At 47.2% G+C, this 13,088-nt stretch overlaps 1 protein-coding gene and 1 long non-coding RNA gene across 2 annotated transcripts in view; one reads left to right on the top strand and one right to left on the bottom strand.

Moving 5' to 3' along the window:
* The window catches only part of CFAP100 (cilia and flagella associated protein 100), a 52,807-nt gene extending 40,262 nt beyond the window's left edge, over nucleotides 1–12,545 (bottom strand). The window contains exons 1-2 of the mRNA XM_090285884.1: nucleotides 12,428–12,545; nucleotides 11,357–11,459 (exon numbers count right to left, since the gene is read on the bottom strand). Coding sequence (XP_090142010.1) covers nucleotides 11,357–11,384 — 28 coding nt within the window. The 5' untranslated portion in view covers nucleotides 11,385–11,459; nucleotides 12,428–12,545. The remainder of the gene's footprint in view (nucleotides 1–11,356; nucleotides 11,460–12,427) is intronic.
* Nucleotides 816–11,124, top strand: LOC150002969 (uncharacterized). The gene is made up of 4 exons (XR_016512735.1): nucleotides 816–949; nucleotides 1,740–1,777; nucleotides 10,155–10,214; nucleotides 10,977–11,124. It is a non-coding gene; the product is annotated as an uncharacterized LOC150002969 (long non-coding RNA).
* Nucleotides 12,546–13,088: the final 543 nt, after the last annotated feature.

Here is a 13,088-nt window from a genome sequence, read left to right as displayed (position 1 = left end):
TTGTACACCATTTCACTTACAGTAAGAATATATAGCCTTTATATGAGTAAAATAACTCTAAATAAACAGTACATTCAGGTAATTTTTTCTTTATTTTCCTTTGTATGTACATTTTGTATGATTTTGGGGACAAAGGTAGGGTATTATGTACCTTAAAAAGTTGATGTGAGAGAGAAAAACTGGGGTCATTTTTGGATTCAGGTACCAAAAGTTAGTCAAAAACAAGTGTCAGATCTAACGCAATGAAAATTGTGTTTCCAAGTGTATCGATAGGCTCAGACCAGCACATTAAATTATTCCACTTATATGGACCTCTTATGTCCTGCTGTGATTCTGATGATGGCCTTTCCCCAGCTGCGTGGACCCTTTCTGACAACTATGTCCCTCCTCATTCATAGCCACCCCCTGAGAACTGGCCAAACTCACCATCTCCACTAGCCTCCCTTTGACACCCACCCCCATGCCAGGAATTCTGGATTCTGGTCTGTAACCATCCCCACCTCAACCTCTACCCCTTCCCCCCACTGCCCAGCTGCTCTTCCCACTCCACTCACTCTGGTAGGTGGCAGGTGAGGTTACCCTCCTAGGGCACTTGCCCCTCTGACATGCTCCTTCTCTTCCCCCAGCTCTGGCTTCCCTCTGGCCTGTCCAGCTACTCTCTTCACCTCCTTTGCAAGCTTCTCCAAATGTCAGGGTTCTTCAGCTTGTGTTTAGGCTATTCTCCCTCTCTCTCTCAGGACCACGGCTTCAGTTTCCATCTATTTGCTGATGATACTGACACTTCTAACCTCTATTCTTCTAACCTCCAGGCCTCCATCAACAGTGGCTTCTTCTGAGTTTCCACATGGCTGTTCCACAGGCACCTGAATGGAGCACTTCTATCTGAGCTACCCACAGGCCCATTCCTTCCCTGCTCTCTGCCACTCAGCAAAGAGCACATGATGCACAGGTATTCTTACCTAAGAGATGGAGTCACCTTGACACTCCCTTCTATCCCATGCCCATGTTCAATCAGTCACCCAGTCTCAGGACTCTCATCTAAAAAAGCACAGACAGATTCCATCCACTTCCCCCCCATCTCAGCAACGTCCACCCTTATCTAAGCTACTGTCTGTCTTCTTTGATTTCCTCTCTTCAGCCAATTCCACATCAAGTCTTGACCCCTGCCCCCAGCAGCATGGCAAATCATTTAAAAACACAATTCACAAAACTGATCATGTGTTTACATCCTTTGTGGTAGCCATCATATAAGATGATCCTCTACTAGGAATAGCCTTATGCTCCAGAGCCCCAAAATTCTTTAAACCAGCCAGTCCTAAGCCTGCTCACTCTGCCTCATTCATTTCTTACCAGGAAAAACACAATCAAGGCTCTGCCCTGAGTTCCCTGATTTCCCTGCTCCCTCTGCCTCCTGAGCAACCTGGTGCTTCCCTGCATGGCCCTGTGTGATGTGCCTCATCCTGTCTTCCTGATCTGTTGGCCTCCCTAAACCTGAATAATAATGAACTCTACCTACTAAAACAATAGGAACCGTACTTGTCTCTTCCATCACCATCTCCCAGTGCCTGACCAGATATGATATCAAGAGGACAGCCAGGCCTCTGTGCACTTGCCCCATGTAGTGCGGTGCTGAGGGAGCTGGCCAACTCTGATTGATTGGATGGAGTGTAATGATAGCTTACTCAGCATCCACCAAGCCAATGTTTATAATCATTTTTTAAGTGTCTGTTTTGCTGCAGGTGCTGTGATGTCTTTTGGGAGTCAACATTCTAAACAGGTAACAAACAAAATTAAGATAGAGAGTTGGGCAGTGATATGTGTTACACATAATAATAAAGCAGGGTAAAAGGCAAGTGAGAGAGATATTCCAGTAAATAGGGCAGTCAGGGAAATCTCAGTGAGTTGGGACATTTGAATAGAGACCTGAGGGAAGTTGGCATGGGGTCACTGAGGCAAAAAGAAGATGGGGTGGTATGGCTATTCTTTTTCTGGACACTGTGCTGTGAGCTTAGAGTGTGGGGAGATGAGGGTAGAGAGGTGACTGGGGCCCCATGAGCAATGGAAGGACCTTGGATTTCATTGTAAGAGCAATGTGAAGTCACATAAAGTTTTTGAGCAGGGGAATTTCAAGATTCAAGTTGTGATATTTGAAAGCCTGGAAGCCGTCATAGCTGGGACTAAGCTGGTGGCAGCTGGTGGGGAGGTAGATTTCTGGGCCTTGGATGTTGAGGAGGACAGAAAGGGGGATGGGTGACTCCCAGGTTCTGGGTGACAGTTTGTGATGGGATGCCTGGTGATGGGGCAGGGTGGGATAGAAGTTTGTGGTAAGCTTGCTCTGCCACTGGATACTCAAGGAGTTTCAGAGTGGCAGCCAGGTAAGAGTGTGACATTCAAGGGAGGGGTTGGGCTGGAGCTTGGAACTGGGGCATCAACATTTTTTAATTACTGATATTGGGAAGTCTCCTAAAGCCACTATGGGTCAGGTGGAGCTGGGATGTAGTTGGCTGTGCTGTGCACATGAATCAAATGTACAGAGTGAGTGTCAGGGCTAAACATCCCTGCCCCTTGACAATATTCCACAGGGCACTTAGATGTTAAATCTCACACCTGGAGTCAGAGGTGACGCCTGAGCATTTGAACTAGGCATGAGAAGAGGCTTCAGAAATACTTTAAACAACTGACTTCAGTTATTTATTTTTAACGTATGCACATGTGTGATACATTCTAGAAATCATGTCTAAATAAGTCTAAAATTCTTTCTATTAAAAGATTTTATTCATTTATTTTAAAAGATAGAGGAAGGAAGGGAGAAAGAGAGGGAGAGAAACATCAATGTGTGGGTGTCTCTTGCGCACCCCCAAATGGGAGCTGGCCCACAACCCAGGCTGTGCCCTGACCAGGAATCGAACTGGTAACCCTTTGGTTCACAGGTCAGCTCTCAAGTCTAAAATTCTAAGGCAGTACTGAGTCACTGTTTGGCTACATTTTTCTTTCTTAGTGTTTTATAAAATAATTCTGGTCTTTTAGAGCCTGAAGACCCAGCACTAGGGAATTTGAGGGTTAGGGTCAGTGAGCTGTGCAGGAGTCTGCAGAGGAGGCTGAGAAGGGGAAGAGAGCAGAGGCAGGTGGTAAGTATGGCTGCTTGGAAGCTGAGGGGAAGCAGTACCTTGAGTCGGTGGAGGTGGTGTGACTGTCAGAAGTTGGTTATTTTGGTATTTAGCTGACTCCCAAACCAGTACTGCAGAATTCCCCTGAAGCACCAGTTGTCAACCAGGCATAATGGTGCTGTAAGCTCTGCCCAAACCTGCTCCACCAACTCCAGAAAGCCTCCCTCCTGACCCTCCATCTCCAGTCCGTCACCTAGTTTCCCCTGCAACAGCTGCCCTGCTCTGGGCCTTCGTCTGCTTGCCCTCCTCTCACCAGTCAGGGCAATGCCTTGCTCACAAGCTTTCAGTGCCTGCCCACTGTCCACTGAGGCCCAGCCTGGTGAATGGGGCCTCTCTGATTATCTTCAGCTTAACTTCCTAGCTAACAGTGTGGCCTACCCCCACAAGCCCACCTTTGTCCATTTGCCTGCAGTTTTTCCCAGAGTGTCTCTTCCCCTCTCTACCTGCTCTAGTCCAGCCAACCTGGCTCTTATGGGCAACCCTCTGCAGGACCACAGGAGCTCACACTACCATGTGCTCAGTTCTGTACATGCTGCATCATCCTCCTTTCTCAGAAACAGAGAAAAATGAGGAAATTGAGACTTGGAGGATTCAGTATTACCTGAGGTGGAGCTGGAATCCAGCGCCCTGACTGCCCCTAACCACTGACAGGGCTGTGCTGGAAACCAGGTGGCCCAGGTATCAGAAGAGAAAGTTTTGGGTCTTCAGTATGGGGCTCTGCAGAGAGCAGGCACCAGCAGGGTATGGCCCCAGAGAGTCAAATCCATTCTTTCCCTTCTGACAGAGCAAAAACACAAGGACTGCATTCCTGGCCTTCTCCAACTTGGTTAGCCCATGTGACTAAGTCTGTAGACTTAAGCAGAGTCCTCAAAGACAGCGCCATGAGATCAGCAGAACAGCATGATGAAAGAGACCAGCCTTGGCTCCCACCCTGATCTCTGTGCAAGTCCTCCTTTCTGGGCACTGTTCTGAACAGCTGGCCTCAGTCCTGATGCACAGTCTCATTAAACAGTAGCTATGCAAATAAAAGACTTTCAGGTCCTTTGACCCAGTAATACTTCTTATATTTCATCCCAGAGATGTGGAGTGGGGGTTGGGGGAAATGCTTATACAGGGTGTCTGCTGAAGGACTGTTGGGAAAAGCAAATACTGAAACCAGAATTAGCCCACAGTAGAGAGTCTAGTGAATGCTGCTATGTCACACTATGGTCATCTCTGCACTCTTTAAAAAGCATGGAGCATGAATGGGTACAGACAGTAAATGATATTCAATACCTAGAGTTAAACGAAGAAACTTGGCCTACATGAGGGCATTGGCAGAGATTAAGCCCCATTCCTCACCAGGGCCTGGAGGTCCTACAAGATGTACTTGCTGTGAGATCTCTCTGCTGTCTCCTCTATTACCTCCTCCTCTCTCTCTCTGCTTCAGCCACTCAGCTCCTTGAGGTCCTCACACAGGCCCCACAAATCCTGCGCAGGACCTTCCTACTGGCTGCTCTGCTGCCTGGAATGTACCTTCTTTGGCCCTTTGCACAGAGGGCTTTGTCTTTCTCAACTGCTGCCTGCACAGAAGGGCCTTCCTGACAACCAGTGCAAGACACCCCCATATCAGTGCAATGACACATGAGTTCATTTCATTCTCAGCTTGTATCTCCCTATCTGAAGGCATCTGAATCATCTAAGCATTGCTCATTTTCTGTCTTCTATCCCTAGAGTCTAAACCTCATGAGGGTACTATTGTTCACAGCCATGCCAACAGTGTCCCTGGTGCCCAGTTGAAATACTTGATGATTTGGCAAAAACAAAGATGTACACAAAGGGGTGTGAACATTCCTTCACAGCTCAGGTGCAGGGAATGTCACAAGCCTTTATGTCTGGGCTTGGATGCCCACCCTATACCTGCAGGCAACTCAACCTCAGTCACTTATCCTCCCCCATTTCTTGGGCTTATTAGGAGAGCTGGAGCAGACCCTGAATCATGCTGCTTGGTGTTGAAATTCCTGCCCTGCCAATTTGCATAAGTGAAAGGAAGCAGGAAGCCCGCACAGGAGCAGGTCACCCTTGCCTCTGTTCCCTCTGCCAAACACTGGTTTCTCTTCCTCCCTTTCTGAGCCCCTTCTGTGAATCTCTCGCAGACTTTCAAAACACAATGCTGTCCTCTTTCCTGGGTGAGTAGGGAGAGAGGAAATACTATCCCCCACCATAAGCCACATCATTACATACACATTGTTAGATCATGTACACCTGGACTTTGGTAATCAACCTGGCCCTGGACTTAGCAGTTCCCAAAAGATATGTTGATGGACTGAAATTTCCCCAGAGGAAATGCTAATGGACTTAGCCCGGTATGTTAACTAAACTGGTGTGGGAGGGGAAAAGCAATGAGATGTAAATGACCTACTGAATATGTCAATAAGCAAACTCCTCCTTACCAAAAGGTGTATAAAAAAAGGTGTCTGCAGAAGTGTCGGTGGCGATTCCTACAGGCCCATGAGGAGGACCGGGAATCACCCTCCCCTATTCCCTTGCTCCTATGGGCCCACAAGGAGGACCGGAAGCTACCCTTACCCACTCCACCGCCGTTTTCCTTGCTCCTATGGGAGCTACCTCCCCCCCGCCCCTCCGGGCCGTTTCCCTTACTCCTACTGGCCGTTGAGTCAGTCCAGGGAATTGCCTCTCCCCTTAACCCCATAAACCAGTTATCTGTTCCCACAGCAGTCTCTGGGTGATTTCTCAGAGCAAGGCTACCCTGACACACATCACACAGACATCTGTATATACACACATACACCCACATGTGTGCTCACACCCACTCTACTCACACCTTCTGCTTGTATTTGTATGGCCCCAACTAAGCACTGCTGGTGACATAAGGCTGCCCATCTGCCTGGCACTTTTTGTGGCTTGTGATGGACAAATGCGCTTACCCCTGCCGCTCAGAGTTCTGTCCTCAAGATCCAACCATGTTGTAGCATGGGTCAGAATTGCATCTTTTTAAAGGTGAAATAATATTCCATTATATGGATATGCCTCATTTGTCTATCTCTTCATTGGTCAATAGGTACTTGAGTTGTTTTCACCTTTTGGTCATTGTGAATAATGCTGCTATAAGCATGGATGTGCAAATATCAGTTTGAGCCTCTGCTTTCAGTCTAGAGGTGGAATTACTGGATCATATATATGGCAATCTATGTATAGTTTTTTGAGAACTGCTATAGTGTTTTCCACAGCAGCTGCACCATTTTACCTTCTCACCAGCAATGCAGGACAGTTCCAAATTTTCTACATTCTCACTAATACTTGTTACTGTCTCTCTCTCTCTCTCTCTCTCTTTTTCTTATAACCATCTTAGTAGGTGTGAAGTGATATATCACCATGGTTTTTATTTGCATCTCTCTAATGACTAATGATATTAAGCATCTTGTCATGTGCTTATTGACTATTGGATATCTTTGGGAAAATGTCTATTTAAATTCTTTGTCCATTTTTTAGTTGAGGTGTTGGTTTTGATTGTTGTTGAGTTTTAGGTGTTCTCTATCGTCGGCAGCCGTCCGTCTCGAGAGACGATGGTGTAGCTTCTCAAGAGTCCATCTGCATGGCCGACTCAGGAGTGACATGGTATCTGTCTCCTCCCATGTTGAATCGACATCTTGCGATGACGCTGAAGCTACAGAGCCTGGGCAGGGTGATATGGAGGGCCAGCTGTTGCCCATGCAGCAGACCCCCCCTCTCTTCGCAGCTGAAGGATCCAAGGGAAAGACGGAGTCAATACAGCTTGGGTTCAGGTGCGCCGCAGGAGTTGCCGGTGTTGACTATATATTCTCTATATATATAGGTGTTCTCTATATATTCTGCAAATTAGCCTCTTGTCAAATATTTCCTTAAATGTCTGGCTCTAGAAAGGGTGGGGAGGGAAGGTCCTATCTCTTTAAATCCCTGTTGACAGACATGGCAGGGAAGTCACTCCAGCCTTTGGTGCAGTCTCTCAGCAACCAAACATATAGCTTCAATTTAGGGAGGACAAGGCACCAGCAAGCCACACCGGTAATGTAGTTGCTGTACCCACTGAGGCTGGTCTAGAGGTTGGTACCTGCTCCACAAAATGCCAAAATTCACCAAAATTTCCAGCCTGTTCATCAACTGTCCTCTGGAAACTGAGTGCTTAACTAGACTCCAGAGTTCCTATTTTGGATTTTGAGAGTTCCTGCAAGCTCAGTAGTTATTTTGGTGGAGAAACTGATTCCTGAATCATTATTCTGCCATCTCCCATGATATCACCCTTGATATTAGACTCTTTTAGATGTCATTGTAAGTGGAATTGATTTCTTAATTTCCATTTGAACTGATCATTGGTGGTGTATAAAAGGACAGCTAATCTTGTATTCTGCAATGTTGCTGAATTCATTAGCTCTGGTAGTTTTCTTGTGACTTCTTTGGGATATCTGTATATGGGATCATGCCACCTGTGATTTGAGATAGTGTCACTTTTCCTTTCCAATTTGGATGCCTTTTATGTTTTTTCCTTTTCTAAATGCTCTGGTTACTACTCTTAGCACAGTTTTTAATAGTAGACATCTGTCTTTTATTCCTGGTCTCTAAGGAAGGCTTTCAGGCTAACAGAGTTCTGCTGAAGGCTTATTATGTGCCAGGTTTTGAGGAGACAGCAATGCACAAGAAAGACAAATACCCCTGCCCCAGCGAGTTTATATTCTACTGGGAGAGAGAGAGAAACAAGATAAGCAAGGAAAGGTGAGGTAGGTTGACAGAAAGTCCTAACCAGAAAAATAAAGCAGGATAGAGTCAAGGGAAGTAAAGAAAGGGTGTGGGGTCCATCAGGTTTTAAAGAGGATATTTAGGGGAGGCCTCATAAAAAGGTGGTGTTTGAGTAAACTCCAGAGGAAGAGAAGGAGTGAGGCAGCCACAAGGAAGTCTAGGCAGAGGGCATTCCTGGCAGAGGGGACAGAAGTGCCGAGATGCGGAGGGAGTGTGCCTGGGCTGTCCAACGAACACAGGTGGCCAGAGTGGCAGGCATGGAGTGATCACAGAGGGGAGAGCTGTTAGCTGTTTATTGCTCATCTCTGCAAACTCCCTGAGAGCAGGCACCACCCCGTCTCATTGACATTTGCATCCCCAGTGTAACACAGTGTTTGAAACATAGTATGCGCTCAATAAATGCCAGTCAAATGACTGAATAACTGGCCTGGCAACAGTGTCTAACACATAGTTCATGTGGCCACGAGGGTGGGCTTCACATGGCCCAATAGTGCTGCTCCCCAGATGAAGCTTGGATAACTTAAAACAACAATTCTTAAAATTGCCAACTTTAATTTCTGCATCTAGTCCTCCCCGAACCCTACAGTCACAAAGAGGGGAGGTCTGGGAATATGTATGGTTAAGAATACTCTCCAGACCCTACATCCTTTGCTGCTGCTCCCAGTATGGGGAATGTGGAATCAAGGGGTAGCACATGTCTTTTCAGCATATGCACCTGATGAGAGAGTCTTTTTAAGCAGGGATGAGCTTTCCCCACACCCCTATCCCAGTACCCATAGCCTGTCTCAGGCACTCAATGAAGACCACTCCCCACCTCAACCCCCATGAGGCTCAGGCTGGGTTCCAGCCTAAATGTCAGAAGCCCTAGAGATGGAGGGATCAGCTGCAGGCTAGGTCTCCCTGAACTGGCTCTGTGTTGGGGTGGGGTGTAGAGAGTATTGGGGCCAGAGCTGGGGACATGCCCTGTAGCTTCTGTACACACCACCCCTAATTGGAAAGCCTTGGCGTTTGCTCTGGGCTTTCCCTGGTTCTTCTTCCTGGCCAAAGTCCCTACCAAGTGTCCTCTGTTTTCTGCATCGGGGCAAGGCCTTGCCCAGGTGTCTTGAGGGAAGCTATGGACAAGCCAGCCCCAAGCCAGTCCCACTGCCTGTGTCACAGAGAGTGGTGCCCTTAGTCACAAAAGTCATAAAAAGCAGAGAGTGGGCATTCTCCCTGCTTAAACCCTTCCAGTCGTCTCAATAGAGATGCTTTTCTCCTATTTTATCCTTTAGAATTGTTAGTGATTGGTATCAAATGCCACCTCCTCCAACAGGCCTTCTCTGACCAACTTTCCCATTTAAATTACCCCTGCTACCTCTTCAAAGCTTCCAGTTGTTTCTCCTGTCTCCACTTTTTTGCTGTTGTAAATATAAACTGGTTGTGTGCTTTTTAAAGTCTCATCAGGGGGAACTCCATCCATTTTACTCACTCCTGAATCCCCAGTGCCTAGAACACATGCCTACATACAGCTGGCACTTAAGTGCTTGTGAATGATGAACAAACCCAGAGCTCACTACTCTGAGTCAAGTTTTAGCTAAGTCTTTGCCAAGATCCATCCCTCTTCCCTTGGCTCTCTGGCCGAGACTGGGGTCCAGACACGCTATCTGTAACTGGTCCAGACATGGAGCTCATTGTTCTCAAACCCCTCATCCCCTTGGGATTAAGAGTCTTCGGGGGCCCACCTTTGTCCCTAGCTCTTGCAGCTGAAACCAGAACGTCAGGCTCAACAATCCTCCTGGCTTGAACCCCTTGATGGTGTGCCCTCTTGCAGGCTGACTTCACTCAGCTACCTGGCTTGGTGTCCCTGCCTGGCCTCGCCTGCCAAAATCCTGGCTATGTCAGCTCAGTAGTGCCTGCCTGGCCTGATTTCACCCAAAATGCACAGACCCTTAACTCAGGCTACTCAGCTCAGAGATGCTTCCTGTTTGTGTTTCACCTCCTAAGGAGGTGATGTATCCAATCTTGAGAGCCACAGGGTAGCCCCTATCCCCACGTCCTGACACCACAGGATGAATCAGTATAGTTTATAGAGCCTTCATTTGTCTTGTAATAGTGCCATTATTTTGCATTGTCATTTTGTGCATATTTTTTAGAGTTAACTTGTTATCTGTAAATTCTAAAGCTTTCTTTCTTTTTTTTTAAACTCTTTTTTTCTTTTTGGTAACTCTATTTCAGTCTTTCTTCATTTTTCAATTTCTTCTGGAGCAGCATGAGCAAGAGTGAGTGAGCACCCAGGTATGATGGTGGGGACAACTGTTAACAGTAACACACTTTTTGAAATAAGCTAAATGCCCATTAACAGAGGACTAGCTAAACAAATTAGGATACATCCACACTACAGGATTAATATTCTGTTCAAAACACTAAAAGTTTAAGAAAAGTTTTAGCTGTATGTGCATGGAACATACGCATGGAGCTTCCCTGGACAGATGCGAGAGACACTGCTGACACTGGCCACCTCTCAGGAGGGGACACTTGTAGGGCAAGACTTTTCACAAGGCGAGTATTTGAACACACTTCAAAAATTTGAACCAAATTAAATTAAAAGCTGAAGGTGATTTAGAGTACCTGACAGTGGATGGTATTGCCCCATCTGCCCACCTAAGCCCAAGTAGCTCCAGGTGTGCCTCAGCAGTCTCCCTCTGTGCCCCACAAGTGGGAGCATCAAGGCAGCCTGTGTGTGACTCTGGGGAGGCAGATGTTTCACACAAGGATCTGGGGCTAGCTGGCACCTTCTCTGGACTCAGTCCAGTGGCCATGGCTGTAGGAAAGCTGAGAGAGGCCCAACTCTACTATGGCAACTTCCTCAAGGTCCGTTATAAGGTGAATTGTGTCCCACCCCAAAAGTAGTATTTTTGAATATTTGACAGCCTAACTGCTAGCACCTCAGAATATGACCTTTATTGGAAATAGGGTGATTGCAGATGTAACTAAGATGTGGTCATACTGGAGTAGTGTGGGTGCCTAATTCAGAAATTGTAACATACACACATCCAGGCAGAATACCATGTGAAGATGAAGGCAGAGACTGAGGTCTACAAGCCAAGGAACATCAGAGATTGCCAGGAAACAACAGAAGCTAAGAGAGAGGCATGGAAGAACAGGTTATCCTAACACCTTGATCTTGGACTTCCAGCCCCTAAACCGTGAGACTATAAATCTCTGTTGTTTAAGAGTCCAGTCTGTGGTGTTATTTTGTTCAAGCCACCTTAGGATACTAATATACGGGGTTTCTAGGGGAACTAGAAAACTGTGATTTCTGCCTCCTGGCTTGATTTAGAGTCACCTGAACACTTGATTAAGTCTAGACCTCACTGTCTCAGGATTCCAAGGTTGTCTTTGCTCTTTGAAAGAGCTCACACCAGCTGGGTACTTACTGTTGTATGTCATGTTCTTGGAGACCATAGTAGACAGGACCTTGGATACCCTGGCAGAGGAAGAGGGCTTGCAAAACTTGACCACAGCAAAAAAGGTTCCAACCTGCGGAGTGACACAGTTCTTGAGCCAGGTGTTCTTCAGACCTACAGCCCCTATCCACTTGGGTGTCCGAGAACAGCTGAAATTACTGAGGGTTGTCCATGTGGCCAACACCTGCAGCTCCCTGCCTTTCCCCTGTCCTGCACTCCATTCTTTCTCCCTTCCCTGACTTGGTTCTAGCTTCCCTGTCTAAGCTGTTGCTAGGTCATATCAACTATAGTCTGCCTCAGGACCTTTGCATTTGCTGCCTCCTCAGACAAAAAAAAATGTTCTCTCATACTCAGGTCCCACACTCTTTCTTCAGATATGAACTCAATGGCTACCCCTTCAGAGAAGCCTTCCCTTATTGCTCCATCTAAAGTGGGTTATTTACCCCTACTCCCATGACTTCACTTTATTTTCTTCTCTGCAATTACCCACTGTTTACTTATTTTTTAAAAGTCAGTTTATTGCCTATTTCCCCCTTGAATACAAGCTCCATGAGAACAGGAGTCTTTTCTGGTTTGTAGCTCATGAGCTTATCAAAGAGCCTGGCACATCCTTTACATTGAGTGTCTTCATTTTGCAAAGGAGGAGACAAAGTAGAAATTCGGAGAGGTGTACAAATTCACACACAACCAGAAAAGGCCAAAGGGGAACTCCAGCCTAAAATTCCTAGACTCCAAAGCTTGCGCCCTTCCATCCGCATTCCTGCTATAGTCCCAGGGACAGGAATCCAGGATTCTGGATACCAGAAGCCCACCGGTTAGTATGGTCTGGCCTTTCCATCCCCAGCTGGGCGGGGATGAGCAGTCGGGGGCCCTGGGACAAGCTAGGTGAGTGATAAAGCAAGTAATAGTGACAGGAAAGAGAGGGCGGGGAGCTTTGCAAAGGGGTCTTGTACTTCGGTCCGGAGCGCACCCCGACCCCGCGTGCCCCATCACAGCCCCGTGAGCACCCTCCAACCCCGTGCACCTTTCAGCTCCGCTCACCCAGGCTTGCTCCGAAGCTTCCGTGCTGCTGTTCCAGGCCGGGCCTTTGGTTTACATCGCCATGGCAACCATTCTCCAGCCTGCTGTGGCCGTGATGTCACAAAAGCTGCTTTGGAGCCTGTGGGCCTCAGAGTGGAGCGCGGAGAGACCCAGCGTCCCACTACTTCAGTTCCAGGAGTGCCGCCAGGACGGCAACTCGCCCAGGATGGGGGAGGTGGGGGTCTAGTGAACAAGAATTTCCTTCCTCTGTCATTCATTGTATTCACTCTCTTCCAGTTCTTTCTCATTCCCTGATTCATTGATTCAAAGTGCACCTTTGGATGAATGTGGTTGGTCCTTTCTGCAGAGTGGACCTCACTTTCTCAAGAAGCAGTTTTTAAAGTGTAGTCCCTGGACCTGTAGCATCAGAAATGCGCAGTAACTCTTTAGAAAAGCAAATGTCTGGCAGTTCCTGCAGCAGAAGCTCCAGGGTGGAGCCATCAATCTGGGTTGTAGCAAGCGCTCCCTGTGATTCCCATGCTGGTTAATGTTGGAGAACTACTGCTCCAGAGGGTGTATGACAAAGAATAAAGACACAGAGAAACAAGTTCTATCAATAAACAGAGGGGGTTGGGATGAGGTGAAAAAGAGCGGGAATCAGTTTATAACACCCAGATTCACC

This window comes from Furipterus horrens, unplaced genomic scaffold, assembly GCF_987537825.1.
Source record: "Furipterus horrens unplaced genomic scaffold, mFurHor1.1.pri manual_scaffold_8, whole genome shotgun sequence".
NCBI classification, from domain to species: domain Eukaryota; kingdom Metazoa; phylum Chordata; class Mammalia; order Chiroptera; family Furipteridae; genus Furipterus; species Furipterus horrens.
The sequence above is the reverse complement of the archived record's forward strand: the minus strand, read 5'-3'. Positions and strand labels throughout refer to the sequence as shown.